Source organism: Microcaecilia unicolor, chromosome 4 (genome assembly GCF_901765095.1).
Source record: "Microcaecilia unicolor chromosome 4, aMicUni1.1, whole genome shotgun sequence".
In the NCBI taxonomy this organism is placed as follows: Eukaryota; Metazoa; Chordata; class Amphibia; order Gymnophiona; family Siphonopidae; genus Microcaecilia; species Microcaecilia unicolor.
In genome coordinates, this window is record NC_044034.1 from 139,024,395 (window position 1) to 139,050,856 (window position 26,462).

A 26,462-nucleotide genomic window follows, 5' to 3' on the forward strand; every position below is an offset into this window, starting at 1 on the left:
ACATCCAATGATCATGAATGGGATGGAGTATAAGAAGTAATTAAAGAAGAAATGTATGCAGGACTAACAATGTATAGTCTTAAAAGTAGTAGAATTTTAAACTGGATACAGTGTGACAAGTAACCAATGCAATGCAAGGAATAATGGCATAACAGGATCGAAACGTTTTGCTTTGAACAATAGATGAACTGTGAAATTTTGAAGAGTCTGAAGTCTTCGTAATTGAAATTGTGGAAGGCCTGCATATGTAGTATTACAATAATCTAATCGAGTGTGTGTACTAAATTGAAGTCCAGACAATTTCGAATTGACACAACCAGAAGAACCCAGATTTTACATTTGATAATTGTGTATTAAAAGAGAGTTTAGAATTAATATGCATTCCCAGATAATGGAAAGACTCAACAGTGGTGATTTGATGTCCGAAAAAATTCAAAAGGTACTGATGGAGTGCTAAGTGAACCTGTGATCCAACATGCAGTTGTCTTGGTAGGGCTGAATATGACTATGAGAAGTTAGCCAATTGAACAAGGCAGTAAGTGCTTTTTGTAGGGGTTTAAAATCAATATAGAGATGTGGGATATACTAGAAGAATTTTGTCTTCATAATTTTAAAAAACATATATTGTGATCTTGTAATAAAGTTGCAAGTGGAATGAGAAAGATGCTATAAAGTAGGGGAGAAAGGGCCGATCCCTGGGGAACTCCACAAAGTAGCTCAGATTAGATGTGTTACTAGCAGTGGATATGGGAAACAAACCCTCAGTCATGAAACACCTAGCCATCCGCCTGGTGTTACCCCGCGGCCACTTAGAGGGTCTATCCCCAGCACAGCTCAGGTCTGCCTGCATCTGCTGCTTTTGCTCTATACTAGCACCCTCCTCCTACTGGGTTACAACCACCTCTGGGTGAGTCTCCTGCTCTCAAATTATCCCCAGTGATTTCTAGGCTACTGGGGTCACACTCCGTGGTCCCATGGTTCCCAGAAAGCACTCACAGATCCAACATACAAACCACCGGGATTCTTTATCAGTTCAGACAGAGAGGCAATAAACTAAATATTGTTGTCTTTTAAAAATTGAACAGTGGAACAAAATTGTGCAATCAGCAAACAATAACAGGTAACTGAAATATGGATCAATTGTAACACTAGCTAAATATTTGTTTACTTCCTAGAAAGTACCTGGGGAGATCACGGCATATAGCTGAGTGCTTCAGCAAAGAGCTCTCTTTCTCTCTCTTCTCCCAGGCTCAAACTGGAGCAAAAGCCAGTACAATTGAAATGAAAAAAAGCTCCTGGGCCAATCAGAGCCCAATCAACATTTGAAAAAAAGATGGTTACATCACTCAAGCATTTCCTTATCTGTGTTAACTAAGGAAATAAAGGTCAGTTCTTTGTAACAGCTTAAATCATAACATGCGTCACCTACTGGCCAAACTAGAGAAATGCACTTCAAGATTTGATAAAGGCAATTATACAGACTTCACTCTTCTGTCACATCTCCCTGTCACACCTCTCTCCTCAAGAGAGAGACCCCAGATTGCCGCCTCTACAGACCGCTGATCGGATCTCAATAGTCTAGTGTCAGGGTGGTTCTGGCTTTCCCTTCCTGGAGAGGCTATCAGCTTTGCCAAGTTCACTGCCCTTCCAGTGCTTATAACAGAAGTTGTTACCACACTCAGTACATGCTAACAGTTTTAATCCTTTCTGCTTCATTTTGTGAATAGTGAGGAGTATCTTCTGACAGAAGCTTTTACCACACTCAGCACACGTGAATGGTTTTACTTCTGAATGGATTCTCTGGTGCTTTGTTAGCTGTGATTAATGAATAAATCCTTTCCTACATTCAGTGGATGTAAACTGTTTCATTCCTGAATGGATTCTATGCTGCATTGACAATTTTCTACAACTGAAACTTTTCTTACACTCCGTACTTGAAACTGGTCTCTCTCCTGGTGAAAGTTTACATTTCTTGTGGAGCTTTCTTCCTGGTTGAAGCTAGTGTCATAACCAGGACATGAAGATACTCTATTATCAGTGTTTTTCTGAAATTCTATAAGCTTTTCCCATATTTTATACTTGTACATATTCCAGTTTCTTTGTTATTTTTCAGATGCTGCATTAGCTCTTTCATTATACATAAATTGGAAACTGGTCGATAATTAGACGCCTCTAAAGGACCAGACTTAGGACTTTTCAAGATGGGCCTGATAAGTTTAACAACTGGCGCTGCGCCTCAATCTTGGAAGACAGTTAAGGATACTAAATGTAGAACTAGGGGTGACAGTCCATGCTGCAGAATCTTTAACCAACTGGATGGAAGAGTCTAATGAGGAAGTAGTAAGATGGATATTCTGATTGTCTTTTCTAAAACGGTAAGTGATGGAACGCTGAAATCACTCCAATATGCAGAACCGGTAGACTCAAAAGTCTCAGTAATAGTGTGCGAATAGAGATCCGCAATGGGGTTAAAGATAATTGTAAACTGGAAATTTTCGATTGGAAATAATTAGCCAAGGAAGTAGCCAAAGGAAAATTGTAACATTCAATTTATCATAATACTAGTAAAAAAGGCCCGTTTCTGACACAAATGAAACGGGCGCTAGCAAGGTTTTCCTCGGAGTGTGTATGTTTGGGAGAGTGTATGTGAGAGTGACTGTTTGAGAGTCAGAGTGAAAGTGTGAGTCCAATCCATGCTCCTCTGTCACCTGGCCCCTCCATTTTTCCCTATCCAGCATTTCCCCTCTCTGCCTGAGGCCTGCCCTGCAATCCATATCCATCCATGCCCATCTGTCCCCTCCATTCATCCCTATCCAGCAATTCCCCTCTCCCTGAGTCCTGCCCTTCCAATCCATGCCCATCCATGCTCATCTGTCACCTGGCCCCTCCATTTTTCCCTATCCAGCATGTCCCCTCTCTGCCTGAGGCCTGCTCTGCAATCCATATCCATCCATGCCCATCTGTCCCCTCCATTCATCCCTATCCAGCAATTCCCCTCTCCCTGAGTCCTGCCCTTCCAATCCATGCCCATCCATGCTCCTCTGTCACCTGGCCCCTCCATTTTTCCCTATCCAGCATTTCCCCTCTCTGCCTGAGGCCTGCTCTGCAATCCATATCCATCCATGCCCATCTGTCCCCTCCATTCATCCCTATCCAGCAATTCCCCTCTCCCTGAGTCCTGCCCTTCCAATCCATGCCCATCCATGCTCATCTGTCACCTGGCCCCTCCATTTTTCCCTATCCAGCATTTCCCCTCTCTGCCTGAGGCCTGCCCTGCAATCCATATCCATCCATGCCCATCTGTCCCCTCCATTCATCCCTATCCAGCAATTCCCCTCTCCCTGAGTCCTGCCCTTCCAATCCATGCCCATCCATGCTCATCTGTCACCTGGCCCCTCCATTTTTCCCTATCCAGCATTTCCCCTCTCTGCCTGAGGCCTGCCCTGCAATCCATATCCATCCATGCCCATCTGTCCCCTCCATTCATCCCTATCCAGCAATTCCCCTCTCCCTGAGTCCTGCCCTTCCAATCCATGCCCATCCATGCTCATCTGTCACCTGGCCCCTCCATTTTCCCTATCCAGCAATTGCCCTCTCTCCCTGAGGCGTGCCCTCCCAATCCATGGCCATCCATGCTCCTCTGTCCCCTGCCGCCTCCATTCATCCTTTTCCAGCAAGTCCCCTCTCTCCCTTCCATGACCCCCCCCCCCCCCTCGCATCCATGCTCCTCTCTCTCCCATGTGCCAGCCTGGGCCGGCCTCTTCCCCCCCCCCCCCGCATCCATGCTGTGGTTGGCCACCCTCTTCTCTCCCCCCAACATGCGTTTTTTTTTTCTTCCACCCCCTCCCGCGAACCTGTCGATCCCCCCCCCCCCCCCGCCGGAACGTCGAAAACTGCCGCCGCCGTTGTTATACTACCTTCCCTTCCCGTAGGTTGTTGAATCATCTTAGAAAGTTTAACTCCGTGCGTCTGACGTCAGACGCACGGAGTTAAACTTTCTAAGATGATTCAACAACCTACGGGAAGGGAAGGTAGTATAACAACGGCGGCGGCAGTTTTCGGCGTTCCGGCGGGGGGGGGATCGACAGGTTCGCGGGAGGGGGTGGGTTTCGAGGGGGCCATAGCGCGGGGGGGGGGGTGACAGCTGATTCCAAGGCAGTAGGAGGAGTAGGGAAACACGCTGCGCGTTTCCCTACTCCTCCCCTTGCCTTGCAATCAGCTGTTTTGACGTCAGTGACGTCAGTGCGTGTCTGCCTCACAGACCACCTCCAGCCAAGGAGCCACGGTCCCAAGCACAGAACGTTGGAGGTGAGAATTATTATATAGGAAGTGAGATCGGAAATAATTTTATACAACTCCCAAGTTGGATTAGAGGAGTTCCTAATTTTGGTAAAATAATTCTTTTTAGCAAGTTTAAGTTCATAGTTAAAATAGAGGAATAGGTCCCTAAAACAATTGTTTCATGGCACAATTTTTCTCTCCATAAGCTTTCTGCTCTGCATAACTGGTGCTTCAATATTAGTAAGCCATGATGAAATCAGGGAGATTTTCTAGGGTGGCAGTGATTTCTTACTGTATCACCATCAGTAATGTCCTATGGTCTGAAAATGGGCTTTAAAGTTGATTCCCAGCATACAGCTGCCTCTTCTAATGTCATACCAATAAAATTATCTGGAAAGAGAAAATAATGGTTGAGTGGAACCAGGATCTCTGTATTCTGAGACAATTGTAAGAAGCAGTTCTGTTCAGTAGAGTGAGTAAATGTGTTAAACTGAACAATAGAAAGTAATAAAAAATTATCTGTCCAAGGTACACATTGTTTTTGCATAAATTGAAAAGCTAATGTGCAAGTAGACTCTTCCTGAATCGTGACTAGGTCTAGTGTGTGACCTGTTACATGAGTGGGAAAAGTGATCAATTGACTAATGTGACTATCTTCCAAGAAGGAGAGAAATGAAGACTTAGAAGAATGAGAATCATCTATATGAATATTAAAATTGCCCCCAATTGTGAGATTTGAAAATCGAGTAGTAGCCTGAGCTAATGATTGCGTGAAGATCTCCTAAGTATGTTCTTTGAGAGTGTCAGACAAACAGCAGATTATTAGAATAAAAGGAGAAGGGGCAGAAATTTTTTTTAACACTAAGAGTTCCAGATAATGAAAATTGGTAACCAGAAGATCCACTGACTGAAGAAGAAACTTGTATTTGTTTTTCTTTTTTTTTTAAATTATATAATCAGCATACAACACACTCTGTTCAGTAACAGACCTAAACAACAAACAACTGCAAGCAGCTTTTCCTGATTTCACTCTCTAAAGAACTCACAATTCAAGCAATAATTTATGTGGTATAACTAATTCCCTGTTATTCATCTTACCAAGTTACAAATCAGACAAGAAATTAAAGGCAAAAATACTGCAAATTCCACCCAAAAATAAACTAGTAACCCACTAACCAAAAATGAAAACCACCATTTTTTCTCTTGCCAATCCCATGTCAGGAGAAACTGAAGCATACACTAACACATAAACTACCTACAGAAAAGCGAATGCTACATACCTGTAGAAGGTATTCTCCGAGGACAGCAGGCTGATTGTTCTCACTGATGGGTGACGTCCACGGCAGCCCCTCCAATCGGAACACTTTACTAGCAAAGGCCTTTGCTAGTCCCCGCGCGCTCATGCGCGGCCGTCTTCCCGCCCGAACCGGCTCGTGTTCGTCAGTCCCGTATGTAGCAAGACAAAACAAGGGAAGACACAACTCCAAAGGGGAGGCGGGTGGGTTTGTGAGAACAATCAGCCTGCTGTCCTCGGAGAATACCTTCTACAGGTATGTAGCATTCGCTTTCTCCGAGGACAAGCAGGCTGCTTGTTCTAACTGATGGGGTATCCCTAGCCCCCAGGCTCACTCAAAACAACAACCATGGTCAATTGGGCCTCGCAACGGCGAGGACATAACTGAGATTGACCTAAAAAATTTACCAACTAACTGAGAGTGCAGCCTGGAACAGAACAAACAGGGCCCTCGGGGGGTGGAGTTGGATCCTAAAGCCCAAACAGGTTCTGAAGAACTGACTGCCCGAACCGACTGTCGCGTCGGGTATCCTGCTGCAGGCAGTAATGAGATGTGAATGTGTGGACAGATGACCATGTCGCAGCTTTGCAAATTTCTTCAATGGAGGCTGACTTCAAGTGGGCTACCGACGCTGCCATGGCTCTAACATTATGAGCCGTGACATGACCCTCAAGAGCCAGCCCAGCCTGGGCGTAAGTGAAGGAAATGCAATCTGCTAGCCAATTGGATATGGTGCGTTTCCCCACAGCCACTCCCCTCCTATTGGGATCAAAAGAAACAAACAATTGGGCGGACTGTCTGTGGGGCTGTGTCCGCTCCAGATAGAAGGCCAATGCTCTTTTGCAGTCCAATGTGTGCAGCTGACGTTCAGCAGGGCAGGAATGAGGACGGGGAAAGAATGTTGGCAAGACAATTGACTGGTTCAGATGGAACTCCGACACAACCTTTGGCAAGAACTTAGGGTGAGTGCGGAGGACTACTCTGTTGTGATGAAATTTGGTGTAAGGGGCCTGAGCTACCAGGGCCTGAAGCTCACTGACTCTACGAGCTGAAGTAACTGCCACCAAGAAAATGACCTTCCAGGTCAAGTACTTCAGATGGCAGGAATTCAGTGGCTCAAAAGGAGGTTTCATCAGCTGGGTGAGGACGACGTTGAGATCCCATGACACTGTAGGAGGCTTGATAGGGGGCTTTGACAAAAGCAAACCTCTCATGAAGCGAACAACTAAAGGCTGTCCTGAGATCGGCTTACCTTCCACACGGTAATGGTATGCACTGATTGCACTAAGATGAACCCTTACAGAGTTGGTCTTGAGACCAGACTCAGACAGGTGCAGAAGGTATTCAAGCAGGGTCTGTGTAGGACAAGAGCGAGGATCTAGGGCCTTGCTGTCACACCAGACGGCAAACCTCCTCCATAGAAAGAAGTAACTCCTCTTAGTGGAATCTTTCCTGGAAGCAAGCAAGATTCGGGAGACACCCTCTGACAGACCCAAAGAGGCAAAGTCTACGCTCTCAACATCCAGGCCGTGAGAGCCAGGGACCGGAGGTTGGGATGCAGAAGTGCCCCTTCGTCCTGTGTGATGAGGGTCGGAAAAGACTCCAATCTCCATGGTTCTTTGGAGGACAACTCCAGAAGAAGGGGGAACCAGATCTGACGCGGCCAAAAAGGAGCAATCAGAATCATGGTGCCTCGGTCTTGCTTGAGTTTCAACAAAGTCTTCCCCACCAGAGGTATGGGAGGATAAGCATACAGCAGACCTTCCCCCCAGTCCAGGAGGAAGGCATCCGATGCCAGTCTGCCGTGGGCTTGAAGCCTGGAACAGAACTGAGGGACTTTGTGGTTGGCTCGAGATGCGAAGAGGTCTACCAAGGGGGTGCCCCACACCTGGAAGATCTGTCGCACTACACGGGAACTGAGCGACCACTCGTGAGGTTGCATAATCCTGCTCAACCTGTCGGCCAGACTGTTGTTTACGCCTGCCAGATATGTGGCTTGGAGCACCATGCCGTGACGGCGAGCCCAGAGCCACATGCTGATGGCTTCCTGACACAGGGGGCGAGATCCGGTGCCCCCCTGCTTGTTGACGTAGTACATGGCAACCTGGTTGTCTGTCTGAATTTGGATAATTTGGTGGGACAGCCGATCTCTGAAAGCCTTCAGAGCATTCCAGATCGCTCGCAACTCCAGAAGATTGATCTGCAGATCGCGTTCCTGGAGGGACCAGCTTCCTTGGGTGTGAAGCCCATCGACATGAGCTCCCCATCCCAGGAGAGACACATCCGTGGTCAGCACTTTTTGTGGCTGAGGAATTTGGAAAGGACGTCCCAGAGTCAAATTGGACCAAATCGTCCACCAATACAGGGATTTGAGAAAACTCAAGGACAGGTGGATCACGTCTTCTAGATCCCCAGCAGCCTGAAAGCACTGGGAAGCTAGGGTCCATTGAGCAGATCTCATGTGAAGGCGGGCCATGGGAGTCACATGGACTGTGGAGGCCATGTGGCCCAGCAATCTCAACATCTGCCGAGCTGTGATCTGCTGTGACGCTCGCACCCGCGAGACGAGGGACAACAAGTTGTTGGCTCACGCCTCTGGGAGGTAGGCGCGAGCCGTCCGAGAATCCAGCAGAGCTCCTATGAATTCGAGTTTCTGCACTGGGAGAAGATGGGACTTTGGATAACTTATCACAAACCCCAGTAGCTCCAGGAGGTGAATAGTCATCTGCATGGACTGCAGGGCTCCTGCCTCGGATGTGTTCTTCACCAGCCAATCGTCGAGATATGGGAACACGTGCACCCCCAGCCTGCGAAGTGCCGCTGCTACTACAGCCAAGCACTTTGTGAACACCCTGGGCGCAGAGGCGAGCCCAAAGGGTAGCACACAGTACTGGAAGTGACGTGTGCCCAGCTGAAATCGCAGATACTGCCTGTGAGCTGGCAGTATCGGGATGTGTGTGTAGGCATCCTTTAAGTCCAGAGAGCATAGCCAATCGTTTTCCTGAATCATGGGAAGAAGGGTGCCCAGGGAAAGCATCCTGAACTTTTCTTTGACCAGATATTTGTCAGGGCCCTTAGGTCTAGGATGGGACGCATCCCCCCTGTTTTCTTTTCCACAAGGAAGTACCTGGAATAGAATCCCAGCCCTTCTTGCCCGGATGGCACGGGCTCGACCGCATTGGCGCTGAGAAGGGCGGAGAGTTCCTCTGCAAGTACCTGCTTGTGCTGGAAGCTGTAAGACTGAGCTCCCGGTGGACAATTTGGAGGTTTTGAGGCCAAATTGAGGGTGTATCCTTGCCGGACTATTTGGAGAACCCACTGATCGGAGGTTATGAGAGGCCACCTTTGGTGAAAAGCTTTCAACCTCCCTCCGACTGGCAGGTCGCCCGGCACTGACACTTGGATGTCGGCTATGCTCTGCTGGAGCCAGTCAAAAGCTCGTCCCTTGCTTTTGCTGGGGAGCCGAGGGGCCTTGCTGAGGCGCACGCTGCTGACGAGAGCGAGCGCGCTGGGGCTTAGCCTGGGCCGCAGGCTGTCGAGAAGGAGGATTGTACCTACGCTTGCCAGAAGAGTAGGGAACAGTCTTCCCTCCCCCGAAAAATCTTCTACCTGTAGAGGTAGATGCTGAAGGCTGCCGGCGGGAGAACTTGTCGAATGCGGTGTCTCGCTGGTGGAGCTGCTCTACCACCTGTTCGACCTTCTCTCCAAAAATATTATCCGCACGGCAAGGCGAGTCCGCAATCCGCTGCTGGATTCTATTCTCCAGGTCGGAGGCACGCAGCCATGAGAGTCTGCGCATCACCACACCTTGAGCAGCGGCCCTGGACGCAACATCAAAGGTGTCATACACCCCTCTGGCCAGGAATTTTCTGCACGCCTTCAGCTGCCTGACCACCTCCTGAAAAGGCTTGGCTTGCTCAGGGGGGAGCGCATCCACCAAGCCCGCCAACTGCCGCACATTGTTCCGCATGTGTATGCTCGTGTAGAGCTGGTAGGACTGAATTTTGGCCACGAGCATAGAAGAATGGTAGGCCTTCCTCCCAAAGGAGTCTAAGGTTCTAGAGTCTTTGCCCGGGGGCGCCGAAGCATGCTCCCTACAACTCTTAGCCTTCTTTAGGGCCAAATCCACAACTCCAGAGTCATGAGGCAACTGAGTGCGCATCAGCTCTGGGTCCCCATGGATCCAGTACTGGGACTCGATCTTCCTGGGAATGTGGGGATTAGTTAGAGGCTTGGTCCAGTTCGCCAGCAATGTCTTTTTGAGGACATGATGCATGGGTACTGTGGACGCTTCCTTAGGTGGAGAAGGATAGTCCAGGAGCTCAAACATTTCAGCCCTGGGCTCGTCCTCCACAACCACCGGGAAGGGGATGGCCGTAGACATCTCCCGGACAAAGGAAGCAAAAGACAGACTCTCGGGAGGAGAAAGCTGCCTCTCAGGAGAGGGAGTGGGATCGGAAGGAAGACCTTCAGACTCCTCGTCAGAGAAATATCTGGGGTCTTCTTCCTCTTCCCACGAGGCCTCACTCTCAGTGTCAGACACAAGTTCACGGACCTGTGTCTGCAACCTCGCCCGACTCGACTCCATGGAGCCACGTCCACGATGGGGGCGTCGAGAGGTAGACTCCCTCGCCCGCATCGGCGAAGCTCCCTCCGCCGACGTAGTCGGGGAGCCTTCCTGGGAGGCGACGGCAGCCGGTACCGCACGCGGCACCGACGCCGGAGACCTCACCTCAGGCGATGGACCAGCCGGCGCCGCACTCGACGGTACCGGTGGCGCAAGCACCGCCGGTACCGGAGGGGTAGGGTGCAACAGCTCTCCCAGAATCTCTGGGAGAACGGCCCGGAGGCTCTCGTTCAGAGTGGCTGCAGAGAAAGGCATGGATGTCGATGCAGGCGTCGACGTCAGAACCTGTTCCGGACGTGGAGGCTGTTCCGGGCTGTCCAAAGTGGAGCACATCAACACCTCCTGGACAGAGGGTGAGCGGTCCTCTCGGTGCCGATGCCTACTGGGTGCCGACTCCCTCGGCGACCCAGAGCTCTCGGTGCCGACATGGGAAGGAGACCGGTGACGATGCTTCTTCGACTTCTTGGGACGAAGCATGTCACCGGAGCTTCCCGGCACCGACGAGGAGGACGTAGAATCCAACCGTCGCTTCCTCGGGGCCGAGGCCGAAGGAGGTCGGTCTCGGGGGGGCTGTACCGCAGGAGCCCTCAGGGTAGGGGGAGACCCACCCAAAGGCTCACCGCCACCAGCAGGGGAATGGACAGCCCTCACCTGCACTCCAGATGAAGCACCACCGTCCGACGACATCAGCCGACGAGGTCCCGGTACCACAGACGTCGATGCAGCTGTCCGATGTCTCAGTGCCGATGCAGAGGGCCGATGCACTCGATGCACTGGCGGCCGAGGATGAAGCTCTGGACGCTGAAGACGTCGATGCACTCGATACCCCCGGTGCCGATGCCGACGAAGTGCCCGAGAACAAAACGTTCCACTGGGCCAATCTCGCTACCTGAGTCCGCTTTTGCAAAAGGGAACACAGACTACAGGCCTGCGGGCGGTGCCCAGCCCCCAAGCACTGAAGACACGACGCGTGCCTGTCAGTGAGCGAGATGACCCGGGCGCACTGGGTGCACTTCTTGAAGCCGCTGGAAGACTTCGATGTCATGGGTGGAAAAATCACGCCGGCGAGATCAAAAGTCGAAATGGCGGAAAAGGCACCCGAAAAACAAGGGGAAGAAAACTTCGACCCGAGGCCTAAAAGCGGCCTACCCCGACGACGAAAGAAAACTTACCGGGGCGAAAAAGCTGGAAATAGCGGGGGGAAAAAAGACTAAAGAGTCTCTTTCCACACACAGAATGGATTTTTTTTTTTTTTTAAAGAACACGAAGAACGCGCGAGGTCGACTTTGCGGGGCACGACACGGCGAAAACACGACCGTACCGAGCGCGGACAAAAGAAGACTGACGAACACGAGCCGGTTCGGGCGGGAAGACGGCCGCGCATGCGCGGTGCGCATGAGCGCGCGGGGACTAGCAAAGGCCTTTGCTAGTAAAGTGTTCCGATTGGAGGGGCTGCCGTGGACGTCACCCATCAGTGAGAACAAGCAGCCTGCTTGTCCTCGGAGAACGTGAACTATCCTCTTCTGGCACAATTATGTACACAGAACCTAGTGTCATCAGTCTTAGCAACTTAAATGCAAAGTTTACCTCTAACAAAGGTTCTCCATAAACAATGGGATAAATCAAATACAAAGTAGGTGACTAACATGAACACATTTCTAAGCATGTACAGGTAGGAGCTCCTGTGCAACTGCTAACTTACCATGTTCCCTCAATTTATTACAAAGCCTAGACGTCCATTCACCAAGATACTGATAGAGTATGTGTTTCTGATGTATCCTGCTGTTAATGGAGAAACCCTGTATCTCTGAAAACAAACAGGATGGAATCAGATACACATGTGCAGAATTCCAAAGCTGAGGTGTTTTTTCTGAAGAGCCAAAGTATACCTCCCAACAGATTAAAATCTAGCAACTAAACAAAAGAAGCATAAATAGTTTTTCGTGTCTGGTAAAGGCAAGAAGTTAATTTATCCTGAACTCCTTATATAAGAAATTGTTTCAGATCTCTCATCAGTCTTCAAATTTCTTCAAAACTGATAAATACCTGGAATAGCACAACTTGTTTATTTCCTCTTCAGAACAAGCTCAACTACATAAGAACAGCCATACTGGGTCAGACCAATGGTCAATCTAGCCCAGTATCCTGCTTCCAACAGGGGCCAATCCAGGTCACAAATACTTGGCAGAAATCAATCCCAGGACAAGCAGTCTCATTTCCCATGTCTATCTCAACAACAGACTATAGACTTTTCCTCCAGCAACTTGTCCAAACCTTTTAAAATCCAGATACACTAACCGCTGTTACCACATCCTCCAGCAACAAGTTCCAGAGCTTAGCTATTCAAGTGAAAAAATATTTCCTCCTATTTGTTTTAAAAATTTTCCATGCAATTTCATTGAGTGTCCCCTGGTCTTTGTACTTTTTGAATGAGTGAAAAAATCAATTTGTCTCCACTTGCTCCACACCAATCATATCCACCTTCAGCCATCTTTTCCAAGCTGAAGAACCTCTTTAGGCCTTTCTTCATATGGGAGTAGTTCCATCCCCTCTATCATTTTGGTTGCTCTGCTTTGAACCTTTTCTAATTCTGCTGTATCTTTGAGATATGACAACCAGAACTGCACAAAATACTCAAGGTGAAGTCGCACTATGGAGCAATACAGAAGCATTATAATATTTTTTATCTTATTTTGCATCCCTCTGCTAATAATTCCTAGCATCCTGTTTGCTTTTTTGGTTGCCATTGCACACTGGACAGAAGATTTCAGCATATTGTCTACAATGACATCTAGGTCTTTTACTTGCGTGTCGACTCTTAAAGTAGACCCTAGCATCAGATAACAATGATTCGGATTATTCTTCCCAATGTGCATCACTTTGCACTTGGGTACATTAAGTGTCATCTACCATTTGGATGCCCAGTCTTCCAGTTTCCTAAGGCCTTTCTGCAATTTTTCACAAACCATATGTTTTGCCAACTTTAAATTTGCAGATGGCACGAAACTATTCTATCACCTCACTCGTTATTCTGACTTGCAGATCATATATAAAAGTATGTTAAATAGCACTGATCTCCAGTGCATATCCCTGCAGCACTTCACTATTCACCCTCCTCCATTAAGAAAAATTGCCATTTAACCCTAACCTCTGTTTTCTGTCAAACAACACATTCTTAATTCACAAGACACTACCCCCTATCCCATGACTTTCAATTTTCTCAGGAGTCTCTCATAAGGGACTTTGTCAAAAGCTTTCTGAAAATCTAGATACACTACATCAACTGTCTCACCTTTATCCATTAATGCCTTAAAAGAAATGAACCAAATTGGTGAGGCAAGACCACCCTTGGCTGAACCCATGCTTACTCTGCCCCATTAAACCATGTTTGTCTATGTATTCTGTAACTATATTCTTCATAATAGTTTCCACTATTCTGCCCAGCACTAAAGTCAATTACCGGTCTGTAATTTCCCGGATCACCCCTGGAACCCTTTTTAAAAATCAGGATCACACTGTCCACCCTCCAGTCAGCAGGTACTATGGACGATTTTAACGACAAGTTACAGATCACTAGCAGCAGATCAGCAATTTCATGTTTTTCTTTCAATACCCCGGAGTGTATACCATTTGGTCCAGGTGATTTATCACTCTTTAGCTCAGTACATCTTCCAAGTTCATAGAGATTTCTTTCAGTTCCTCCACATTGTCACCCCTGAAAACCATTTTCAGTATAGGCAGATCTCTTATATCGTCTTCCATAAAGATCAAAACAAAGAATTTATTCACTCTCTCCATTATGGCCTTGCCCTCCCCTGCTCCTTCCTGATCCAACAGTCCCACAGACTCCCATCGCAGGTTTTCAACTTCTGATATATTCATCCCATTCACGTTTCTATACGGTGCATTTTATCTTTGAGTATAGCCAGAGAAGAAGCATCAACTTTATGTAAGGGAGCCAGGATATGTACGTCATTAGCATATATAAATGGTATCAGACCTAGGAATTCTATCAAAAATGCAAGTGGTGACATGAAACGTTAAAGAGCAAAGGTACCAAAAGGGAACCCTGACAAACGCAACAGGGTAACTAAAAACAGGCAGAGACAGTATTTTGCCAGATGACCTGATAAATTCTATTGTTATGATATGAGCAGAGCCATTGAAGAACTGAGCCTGGTAATTGTGCAAAAAGTGGGTCATGGTTCAAAGTACAATCTGTGGGTCAGCAGATGCTTCAGAGTTGAATGTGGTCTCTGCATAAGATCTCTGAGCTCTGCCAGCATGGATAAATTAGGTGTCTGCACCGGAAACTTCATAGTGACTGGATCAAAGATGGAGGTGGAATGGTATCTAACCTTTTCTTTTGGGCAAAGTCTCTGTTCTCAAGGAGCATTTCCTCTGGTTTCTCTTTCCTTTAAAGAGAACTAACTAAACGAGTGGTTGCCTTTTACTTGCTTAGGATTTTGATACCTCTCAGGTTTCTTATGAGGGATAAAGGAGAACCAGAGGTAAACAACTGCATGCCCTTTATTTTGAAGAGTATATTTCTTTGCCCTAGGCAACATTCTTCTACAACAGGGTCAATTCATATTATGGTCTGTACTAGGGCTGTTCTAACAATGAGTAAGTGTCCCCAAGGATGCTGTGTTTCACCCACAACAGTTTGAAGCCTGCAAGTCTGCTAAATTAAACCCAATCATGAGCACATGGAAAAGAGGAGGGAATATTTTTTTTTTTGAAAGGAACTTGGGACAACAGAAAAACACATTAAGAGCCACAGAACAAAAATGAAGGAATTCAGTGAGGTAGTGGTAGCAGAACTCCCATGCATGATGCAAAAACAAACCACACAATTCTGACTTTCCCTGAGTTCAGATCTTTGTTCTGTGTTGGTGCCACTGGATGTAAGAGAGAAAATATCGGCAGATAAAGACCTGCACAATCCATCCAATCTGCCCTAAAAGCTGGCCAGAGTTGAATCTGGCACTCTGCACAGGTTCCATTTCTTCCTGATTAAACACTGGGACACTTAACCTCCATCTCTCTGAAAATTTTGGCCCACAAAGCTTAGCAGCCTGCTGAGCATCCGTCTTACTTCCCAATTACTGGAGTTGCCATAGAAGCTCATTCCAGCTTTTATAGTGATCTGTTTTTGCCATTTATGGGACCCAGAATATAGAAGTCTGCCCAGAATTGGACTTCCCAACCTCTGAAGCTGCTGTCAAACCTCACTCCAGTTATGAGGTCATTTAAGTTTTGCTTTAATTGGATTCCTTCCTTTTTCTATGTAGTGTTCCTCTGTTTTTCCACACATTCTTGAATTCCACACATTCTTGAATTCCATCACTTTTTTTTTTTTTTTAAATCACCACAACCTCCTGCAGGAGGGCATTGCAGGTATCCACCACCCTTTCTGTGAAAACGTATTTCCTGACATGGTTACTAAGTTTCCCACTTTGCAACCTCGACTCGTGACCTCTAGTTCTACTGCTTCCCTGTCTCTGAAAAAGATTAGTTTGCATATTAATACCTCTTAAATATTTAAAGATCTGTATCATATCTTCCCCTCCCTTTTCCTTTGGAATATACATTGAGGTCTTCAAGTCTCTTTTCACTTGTGTAGCTGCTTTCCTCCTGCTCAGCAGAGAAACCCTTTAAACTGATACTTAAAAGAAAAAAAAAAGCTACAGCAATAAGCTAAGATTACTATAATTAAGAAACAATGGTTGCACCTCACTTAGTCTTATATTATATAATCTGGTAATCACTATAGACTTCCCTCCAGGGTCTATACTTTCATTAAACATTTTATGGTAAAGACATTGCTTTCTTGCTTTAGACTTTTAAGCTTTGCACAATTTGTTACCTGTTTGGTCTCTTGCAAGGAGATGGACTAGACTGTGCTGAAGAGCTGGTACTTAAAGTGCTGTCAGGGCTACTTAACGAACAAACACGATCAATATTCAGAGTACTCTGGCAGGCCTCACAATCCATGCTACCTTTACACCTAATCCAGAAAAGAAATAAATTAGCTATTAAAATACTTCAATATTTTACTAAACAGATTCCACTCAGTTTCCATTTTCACTAAAGCACAGACAGAATGTGAGTAGATGAGCGGAACATGTATATCAGAGGTATAATGCAATACCACACTCTAGACATTACATAACCTGATGTCCCCATTTGCTGCAATCATGATTTCTACGTGGATTAGAACATTGCAAAACTTGTTTTTCCATTTAAAGACCTACACACTTACACAGATTTTATACACCAGCTTCTACCTTCAAGTATCATTTACCTTCAAGCTAACAACTTTACAACTAAATTTGCACTTAAGAGGAGCACAAGCCATTTCAAATTAAATTTTAAACAGTACTTTCATACTAGAAATGAAAAGCCTACACCAGTAGCATAGCCAGAGTTTAATTTTTAGATGGGCCTGGAGGTGGACTGGGTGGGCACAGGCCTCGCATTTCCTCTCCACCCGCTACCACCCCACCACCACCACATTTCCTCTCCATCTGCTACCCCCCCCCCCCCCCCGACAGCCCCTTGCACATGGTCAGTTCTGGTCATTTTTACTGATCTGAAGCGCCGTTCTCCCTCCAGCACCGGCGATTCCCACAGCCAGCCTTCTGCCAGCGTGCGTCGTCGGAGCCTCTTCTCAGGCGCTTCCCGCCTACTCTGCAACTTCCTGTTTTCTGCAAAGGTGGGACGCAGGAAGTTGCAGAGTAGGCGGGACGTGCCTGAGAAGAAGCCCCGACGACGCGCGCTGGCAGAAGGCTGGCAATGGGAATCGCCGGTGCTGGAGGGAGAACGGCACTTCAGGGCAGTAAAAGTGAGCAGACCACGCGGACGGGGAGAGCAGGCAGAAGAGGCTGGGCGGGCCTGGAGCAAAAGTGGCTGGGCCTGGGCCTGTCCAGGCCCACCCGTGGCTACGCCCCTGGCCTACACTGAATGTGAGCCTATGCTGCAATTCTTAAGAAGAATTATAACTTAAATGGGTACTAAGAAAATCCATTCTGATTGGTCTCACTGACTAGAATGACAGTATCAAAAACCATAAATTACAAAAAAAAAAAAAAAATGAAAGCAGTCAGTAATTTCGATAGGAGCTACCTTTCAACTCCAATTCCCAAATAAATGTATGATTTCCTTACAAAATACATGCTATGTTTTCCATGAGACATCTCAGTTAAGGTATTTCCTAGAAGGTAAAGGTGTAACTTAGGCCCACAAGACTTTTTTGTATTTGTTATATCTGGATGTATAATTGAAGATTTAAGTTTCTACTTATTTCTTAATGATTGCCAGCTTTCTATAGCCTTTTGGATCATTGTATCCTTTCAGGTGGACTATACTCTTAATTTAATTTCCTTTTTTTCTAAGCATTGGATGTTTATGTTTCTTGAGCTTGTTTCTTGTTCAAAAACTTGTTAAGATATTGCAAATGCAAATAAAAATTAGAATACATTTTTTTTAATCAGATTAAAAAAAAAAAAAAAAGAATGTTTGAAGATAATTTACTTAGATTTACAGACCATCTTCTAAAACTAAAAGAAGCAGCACAAACATAACCAATCTGATTAGAGAGATTTCACTGGTCAGGAGAGGCTCTTGCTAAGTTAAATCGGTTCTGTCTAAATATTCAGCAGCAGAGCAATATTATGACCGCTAACTGGTTAAGCGGCTAACATCAGGTCAGCAAAAAGGCTAGCCTAACTTTAGCTATGAATATTGGCCAGTATCTGGTTAACTTCTGGGTAGCAGCAAGAGGAGAGTCAGGGGCCTTCCTATCTTCCCCCTTTCTAACCCCCCCCCCCCTCCCCAAGCAAATGATCAGGGTAGTCTGAGCCTCCAGAGGATAAACTCCCTTAGTGGTGGGTCTAGGTGGTCCTAAGGGCAGAAGCGATGCCCACTCGCTCCTGCTCATCATGGGTCCAGCCTCAAAATAACCACAAACCCTGTCAGCAGCCTCATGTTACTTGACTGCTGTAGGGGTGGGGGCTGGAGGAGCACCCGATTCGCCTTATATAGTTCCCAGCTGATAGTCCTTATAAAGCTATGATAGAAAGTGGCCTAACAGTGCCTCTAGGTGAATTCTTTCCCAGGCCATTTCTACCATAACCAAAAAATGGCCAATTCTCCAAATTAATGTCAGTGTGGTAATGTTTACAAGAATTTAGTCATTTGAAGTTATCTTCAAAAAAACCATAGCGTGCATTTAAACATACAATGCTCGACACCTCCAAAATCTTAACTTATATTTTTTTATTTTATAAAGACTTCAAAAAAATCCATGGCACTTTTCAGAACTTTACCGACACACAGTATCCACAGGATAACCACTCATTATTGGCCAAATCTTTTAGAAAGCTAAGTGTGCTTCCAATTACTCTCCTTTTATAACATAATAACAGCCATACTGGATACTAGCGGGCTGGCTTCAGGATGTCTTCGAAAAGCCTGGAAAGATCTTGAGCAAACCTGGTAGCTTCGTACCCTCTCGGGGTGATTCCGTGGATTCCCCCGCCTGCTTTTATTAGAGGTTACTGGGAGGCCCCTCAATTGCTTCAATGGCCTCTATCAATTACACAGCATATCAAAAAGCATGGATTAACGAGACAAAGCCAACATGGATTTAGTGAAGGGAAATCTTGCCTCACATTTCTTTGAAGCAGTGAACAAACATGTGGACAACGGTGAGCCGGTCAATATTGTGAATCTTGATTTTCAAAAGTCATTTGACAAAATACATCATAAAAGACTCCAGAGGAAATTGGAAAGTCATGGGATAGGAGGCAGTACTCTATTGTGGATTAAAAACTAGTTAAAAGATAGAAAACAGAAAGTAGGGTTAAATGGTCAGTATTTTCAATGGAGAAGGGTAGATAGTGGGGTTCTGCAGGGGTCTGTGTTGGGAATGCTGCTTTTAATATATTTATAAATGATCTAGAGATGATAGTAACTAGTGAGGTAATTAAATTTGCGATGACACAAAATTATTCAAAGTTGTTAAATCACAAAAGGATTGTGAAGAATTGCAAGACAATCTTACAAGACTGGGAGACTAGGCATCCAAATGGCAGATAAGTACATAAGTACATAAGTAATGCCATACTGGGAAAAGACCAAGGGTCCATCGAGCCCAGCATCCTGTCCACGACAGCGGCCAATCCAGGCCAAGGGCACCTGGCAAGCTTCCCAAACGTACAAACATTCTATACATGTTATTCCTGGAATTTTGGAGTTTTCCAAGTCCGTTTAGTAGCGGTTTATGGACTTGTCCTTTAGGAAACCGTCCAACCCCTTTTTAAACTCTGCTAAGCTAACCGCCTTCACCACTTTCTCCGGCAACGAATTCCAGAGTTTAATTACACGTTGGGTGAAGAAAAATTTTCTCCGATTCGTTTTAAATTTACTACACTGTAGTTTCATCGCATGCCCCCTAGTCCTAGTATTTTTGGAAAGCGTGAACAGACGTTTCACATCCACCTGTTCCACTCCACTCATTATTTTATATACCTCTATCATGTCTCCCCTCAGCCGTCTCTTCTCCAAGCTGTATAGCCCTAGCCTCCTTAGTCTTTCTTCATAGGGAAGTCGTCCCATCCCCGCTATCATTTTAGTTGCCCTTCGCTGCACCTTTTCCAATTCTACTATATCTTTCTTGAGATGCGGCGACCAGAATTGAACACAATACTCAAGGTGCGGTCGCACCATGGAGCGATACAACGGCATTATAACATCCTCACACCTGTTTTCCATACCTTTCCTGATAATACCCAACATTCTATTCACTTTCTTAGCCGCAGCAGCACACTGAGCAGAAGGTTTCAGTGTGTTATCGACGACGACACCCAGATCCCTTTCTTGGTCTGTAACTCCTAACGTGGAACCTTGCATGACGTAGCTATAATTCGGGTTCTTTTTTCCCACATGCATCACCTTGCACTTGCTCACATTAAACATCATCTGCCATTTAGCTGCCCAGTCTCCCAGTCTCGTAAGGTCCTCTTGTAATTTTTCACAATCTTGTCGCGATTTAACGACTTTGAATAACTTTGTGTCATCAGCAAATTTAATTACCTCGCTAGTTACTCCCATCTCTAAATCATTTATATTAAAAAGCAGCGGTCCTAGCACGGACCCCTGAGGAACCCCACTAACTACCCTTCTCCATTGTGAATACTGCCCATTTAACCCCACTCTCTGTTTCCTATCCTTCAACCAGTTTTTAATCCACAATAGGACATTTCCTCCTATCCCATGACCCTCCAATTTCCTCTGTAGCCTTTCATGAGGTACCTTGTCAAACGCCTTTTGAAAATCCAGATACACAATATCAACCGACTCCCTTTTGTCCACATGTTTGTTCACTCCTTCAAAGATGTTTAATGTGAGCAAGTGCAAAGTGATGCATGTGGGAAAGAGGAACCCGAACTATAGCTACATGATACAAGGTTCTGCGTTAGGAGTCACAGACCAGGAAAAGGATTTAGGAGTCATCGCTGATGATACTTTGAAACCCTCTGCTCAGTGTGAAGAGTGAAGATAAGGATAAAGCTGAACTGCTTAATTATTTCTGCGCTGTATTCACGGATGAAAGGCCGGGGATAGGACTGCAGAAAACAAATGCTAAAGGGGATGGATGGATGGTAGACCAAGACCTGTTCACGAACGACTGTGAGAGAAGCTAGCTAAACTAAAAGCAGACAAAGTGATGGGGCCTGATGGGATAACACCCGAGGGGGCTCAAGGAACTCGAAAAAGTTCTAGCGGCTCCGCTGACTGACCTCTTCAATGCTTCCTTAGAGACTGGAGTGGTCTCGGAGGACTGAAGAAGGGCAATTGTGGTTCCTTTGCACAAGAGTTAAAGTTAGAAGGAGGTTGGGAATCACAGTCCTGTTTGACCTCAGTGATGAGTAAACTAATGGAAACGCTACTAAAGCCGAGGATTGTGAGGTTTCTCGAACTGAATGGAATGCAGGACCCAAGGCAGCATGGATTCACTAGTGACAGGTTGTGTCAAGACAAATCTGACTGATTTCTTTGACTGGGTGACCAAACAGTTGGATGTGGGAGGGGCGCTAGATGTGGTATACTTAGATTTCAGCAAAGCCTTTGACACAGTTCCACACAGGCGGCTGACAAATAAATTGAGTGCCCTCGGTAAGGGTCCTTGAGTAACTGACTGGGTTAAAAATTGGTTGAATGGAAGGAGACAGTAGTGGTAAATGGAGCTTGCTCTGAAGAAAGGGAAGTTATCAGTGCAGTACCGCAGGGATCGGTCCATGGGCTGGCTCTTTTTAACGTCTTTGTGAGTGGTACTGTGAAGGGCTGTCTGGTAAGTTTGTCTCTTTGTGGATGATCCCAAACTCTGCAACAGGGTGGACACCCTGGAGGATGTAAATGACATGAAAAAGGACCAAGCGAAGCTGGAGGAATGGTCCCGATATGTGACAACTAAAAGATTTAATCCTAAAAAATGCAGGGTCATGCACTTGGGCCACAAGAATCCGAGGGAACGCTACAATATAGGGGATGAATTGCTTCATGGAGCGACCGCACCTCGAATACTGTGTGCAATTCTGGTCACCGCATCTCAAAAAAGATAGTGGAATTAGAAAAGGTACAGAGAAGGGCGACGAAAATGATAAAGGGGATGGGGTGACTTCCCTATGAGGAAAGGCTGAAATGGCTAGGGCTCTTCTGCTTAGAGAAAAGACGGCTAAGGGTAGATATGATAGAGATATATAAAATAATGAGTGGAGTTAAATGAGTAGATGTGAACTGCTTGTTTACTCTTTCCAAAAATACTAGGACAAAGCGAACGCAATGAAAACTACAAAGTAGTAAATTTAAAACGAATCGGAGAAAATATTTTTTCATTCAACAAGTAATTAAACTCTGGAATTCACTGCCAGAGAATGTGGTAAAAACAGTTAGCTTAGTGGGGTTTAAAAAAGGTTTGGATAGCTTCCTAAAAGAAAAGTTCATAAGCCATTATTAAAATGGGAAAATTCACTGCTTATTTCTAGGATAAGCAGTATAAAACATATTGTACTATTTTGGGATCCTGCCAGGTACTTGAGACCTGGATTGGCCACTGTTGAAAACAGGATACTGGGCTTGATGGACCTGTGGTCTGTCCCAGTATGGATATGTACTTTTGGGTCAGACCAATGGTTCATCCAGCCAATCCAGGTCACGGGTACCTAGCAGAAACCCTGCTTTGTACACTGGGACAATTTATGGACACAAGAAAATCTGAAAATTATAAGCAGTAGAAATATTAAGTGATGAAAAAATTGGAGATGTTTGGCTAATAAGGAGTAGTTATCCTGATGATACTATATGTCTGTGAAATTCTTAATAGTACCACAGATTTTTGTTTTTTTCTTCCATTCTAAAATAAAAAAAAATTATGTTAAGATTTTGGAGGTGTGTCAAGCACTACAATTAAATTCACACTATGTTTTTTTGAAGATTTCAATTTTGGGTTTGTGGAAGTTCATGATATATATGAAATTCTTATAATGCCATTAGCACAAGGCCATTAACAAAAATTAGCCCTGGAGCCCTTACCACCAATTTTGTAGGCAGTAAGGGCTCATGCACTAATCCTGTGCTAATCTGTGCACGGAAATGCCGACACACTGATTAGTACAAAAATGCCCACTCTCCACCCCCTCCCCCCCAACATGCTCCCTTCAACACATCCCACAGTAAACCCCATGTGTTACTGCTTACTACAGCTTAGTAAAAGGACTCCTGTGTCTTATGCAAGTCCTGGCTGAATATCAGCTGGGACCCACATATGACCTGGCAGCTAGCATGTTTTAAATTAGCCCTGGATATTCAATGCAGGTGCTTGGACATAGTCAAGGCTAATTCTACCCACAGCAGTCAGCATTTAAAAAACAAAAAGTGACGTCATGTGCCGAACTCTGACTAGAACGTTTTTTAAAATTCCACAAAATAGAACCAATATCTAGGAATTATAAAAGGTATAGTGGGGCAACTGTGACTTCTCCAGTTCATGCTTGGCTCATTATCTTTCCAAAAGCTCTTCTAGTGTTTTTAGCAGAACTTCTCTCCACTCTCCATAGGTGACCAACAAGTCTCCATGGTTAAGACCGTTCAGAGTCTATATTCCCCTCTCTTGGTGCACTAATTTCCTCCTCCAACTCCTCTTGCCTGCCCACTACTTTTAGGATAAGCTTCCTCCAGATGTCCAACACACCTCTTCCCATCTCTTTTGGTCCAAGCTACAAATGTACCTTTTCTGTCTAGTTCATTCTGAATTTAATCTGCTCTATTTTTCTGTTTTGTCACATTAATATTCCTGTAAGGAACCTTCAAACAGGGTGCCAGTGAACTGGAATGAATGTCTCATGCCTCTAACCACCAAATTTCTGCCCTGGGTCCAGCATATCTAACATTGGCTCTATTTTTAGTAAGTCTCCATATCTGTCAGTTGCATCTCCTTTTCCATAAAATTATATTTCTACTTGATTCTTACTCTGAGACTGAATGTATTTGCGATGTATCCTCCTCATCAGTATCACTGCTGATTGTAATCACGCTCACTGCTGGACTTGTGGAGTCTGCAATGATGATAGCCCGGTGTTGGCTGTTAGAAGTTAAGTCATCTGAGGTTTTGCACTGGTTCTCTTCCTCGCCTTCTGAATTATGACCATTCTCTATTTCTCCACAACCTTCTTGCTCCACAGCCTTCATATTAGAAATCTTTGGAGATTCAAGTACTACATTTTTGATATTGGTATTTTGAATTAAACTTCTCCTACAAGAAAAACAATTCATATAGTTTACCATTCAGCAAAACTGTTTCTAGAACATTATAATGGCTAATGATTTGCATCTGTGGCATCTTCACAGAACATCTCCATTTGTTGGTCACTTCCTAAACTGATTTGAAGAGTCTCACCATGGTTGATTTGTTTTATATACCGCCTTACACCAAAAGGCACCAAAGCCGTTTACAGAGTTACATTAAAAAAATATGCAGTAAAGAAATTACAATTTTACAAAATCAGATAAAAAAATAAATGTATAAAAATAATAAAATAATCATTTTTGCATTATATACTGACAATATTTAAAAGTTCAGAAAAAATGACAAGAACAGAGCCAAATCTTTAAAATTGTTTTAAAAAACTATAGATAATCAGTTAAACACATGACTCCTGGTAGACGTCAGCTTAACAGAAGATAAAGAAGGAAGCTTCAATAAGGTCAGCTGAGAAGAACATACTGATTTATTAACACTGAAATACCTAGGAGTACTTAACTGAAAAGCCTTAAAAACAAAGCACAAAATCTTAAATTGATTTAGTGCCAATATTGGCAACCAATGCAGCTCATTTAAAACAGGAGTAATATAATCAAATTTTTTCTTTTCTGTTTGCAATTAGTACAGAATACTGCAGCTCATTTACTGTCTGGTTAAACTGAACTACGGCAATCCATGAAAAAGCGAATGCTACATACCTGTAGAAGGTATTCTCCGAGGACAGCAGGCTGATTGTTCTCACTGATGGGGGTTGACGTCCTCGGCAGCCCCCTCCATCGGAAAGTTTACTAGCAAAGGCCTTTGCTAGTCCTCGCGCGCCCATGCGCACTGCGCATGCGCAGCCGTCTTCACGCCCGAAACCGGCTCGAGCCGGCCAGTCCAGTATGTAGCAAGACAATACACTCCAAGGGAAGACTCAACTCCAAAGGGGAGGCGGGCGGGTTGGTGAGAACAATCAGCCTGCTGTCCTCGGAGAATACCTTCTACAGGTATGTAGCATTCGCTTTCTCCGAGGACAAGCAGGCTGCTTGTTCTCATTGATGGGGTATCCCTAGCCCCCAGGCTCACTCAAAACAACAACCATGGTCAATTGGGCCTCGCAACGGCGAGGACATAACTGAGATTGACCTAAAAAATTTACCAACTAACTGAGAGTGTAGCCTGGAACAGAACAAACAGGGCCCTCAGGGGGTGGAGTTGGATCCTAAAGCCCAAACAGGTTCTGAAGAACTGACTGCCCGAACCGACTGTCGCGTCGGGTATCCTGCTGCAGGCAGTAATGAGATGTGAATGTGTGGACAGATGACCACGTCGCAGCTTTGCAAATTTCTTCAATGGAGGCTGACTTCAAGTGGGCTACCGACGCAGCCATGGCTCTAACATTATGAGCCGTGACATGACCCTCAAGAGCCAGCCCCGCCTGGGCGTAAGTGAAGGAAATGCAATCTGCTAGCCAATTGGATATGGTGCGTTTCCCTACAGCCACTCCCCTCCTATTGGGATCAAAAGAAACAAACAATTGGGCGGACTGTCTGTGGGGCTGTGTCCGCTCCAGATAGAAGGCCAATGCTCTCTTGCAGTCCAATGTGTGCAGCTGACGTTCAGCAGGGCAGGAATGAGGACGGGGAAAGAATGTTGGCAAGACAATTGACTGGTTCAGATGGAACTCCGACACGACCTTTGGCAGAAACTTAGGGTGAGTGCGGAGGACTACTCTGTTGTGATGAAATTTGGTGTAAGGAGCCTGGGCTACCAGGGCCTGAAGCTCACTGACTCTACGAGCCGAAGTAACTGCCACCAAGAAAATGACCTTCCAGGTCAAGTACTTCGGATGGCAGGAATTCAGTGGCTCAAAAGGAGGTTTCATCAGCTGGGTGAGAACGACATTGAGATCCCATGACACTGTAGGAGGCTTGACAGGGGGCTTTGACAAAAGCAAACCTCTCATGAAGCGAACAACTAAAGGCTGTCCTGAGATCGGCTTACCTTCCACTTGGTAATGGTATGCACTGATTGCACTAAGGTGAACCCTTACGGAGTTGGTCTTAAGACCAGACTCAGGCAAGTGCAGAAGGTATTCAAGCAGGGTCTGTGTAGGACAAGAGCGAGGATCTAGGGCCTTGCTGTCACACCAGACGGCAAACCTCCTCCAATGAAAGAAGTAACTTCTCTTAGTGGAGTCTTTCCTGGAAGCAAGCAAGATGCGGGAGACACCCTCTGACAGACCCAAAGAGGCAAAGTCTACGCCCTCAACATCCAGGCCGTGAGAGCCAGAGACTGGAGGTTGGGATGCAGAAGAGCCCCTTCGTCCTGCGTGATGAGGGTCGGAAAACACTCCAATCTCCACGGTTCTTCGGAGGATAACTCCAGAAGAAGAGGGAACCAGATCTGACGCGGCCAAAAAGGAGCAATCAGAATCATGGTGCCTTGGTCT

At 45.6% G+C, this 26,462-nt stretch overlaps 1 protein-coding gene and 1 long non-coding RNA gene across 2 annotated transcripts in view; one reads left to right on the forward strand and one right to left on the reverse strand.

Annotated features, from left to right (window-relative positions):
- HIPK3 (homeodomain interacting protein kinase 3) overlaps positions 1 to 26,462 on the reverse strand; it is a 283,073-nt gene that overhangs the window by 48,263 nt on the left and 208,348 nt on the right. Inside the window, 2 exon segments of the mRNA XM_030200637.1 lie at positions 16,073 to 16,213; positions 23,738 to 24,019. Of these exon segments, the coding sequence (XP_030056497.1) occupies positions 16,073 to 16,213; positions 23,738 to 24,019 (423 nt within the window).
- LOC115468718 lies at positions 342 to 18,833 on the forward strand. Its single transcript, XR_003941914.1, has 3 exons — positions 342 to 439; positions 7,564 to 7,567; positions 18,823 to 18,833. It is a non-coding gene; the product is annotated as an uncharacterized LOC115468718 (long non-coding RNA).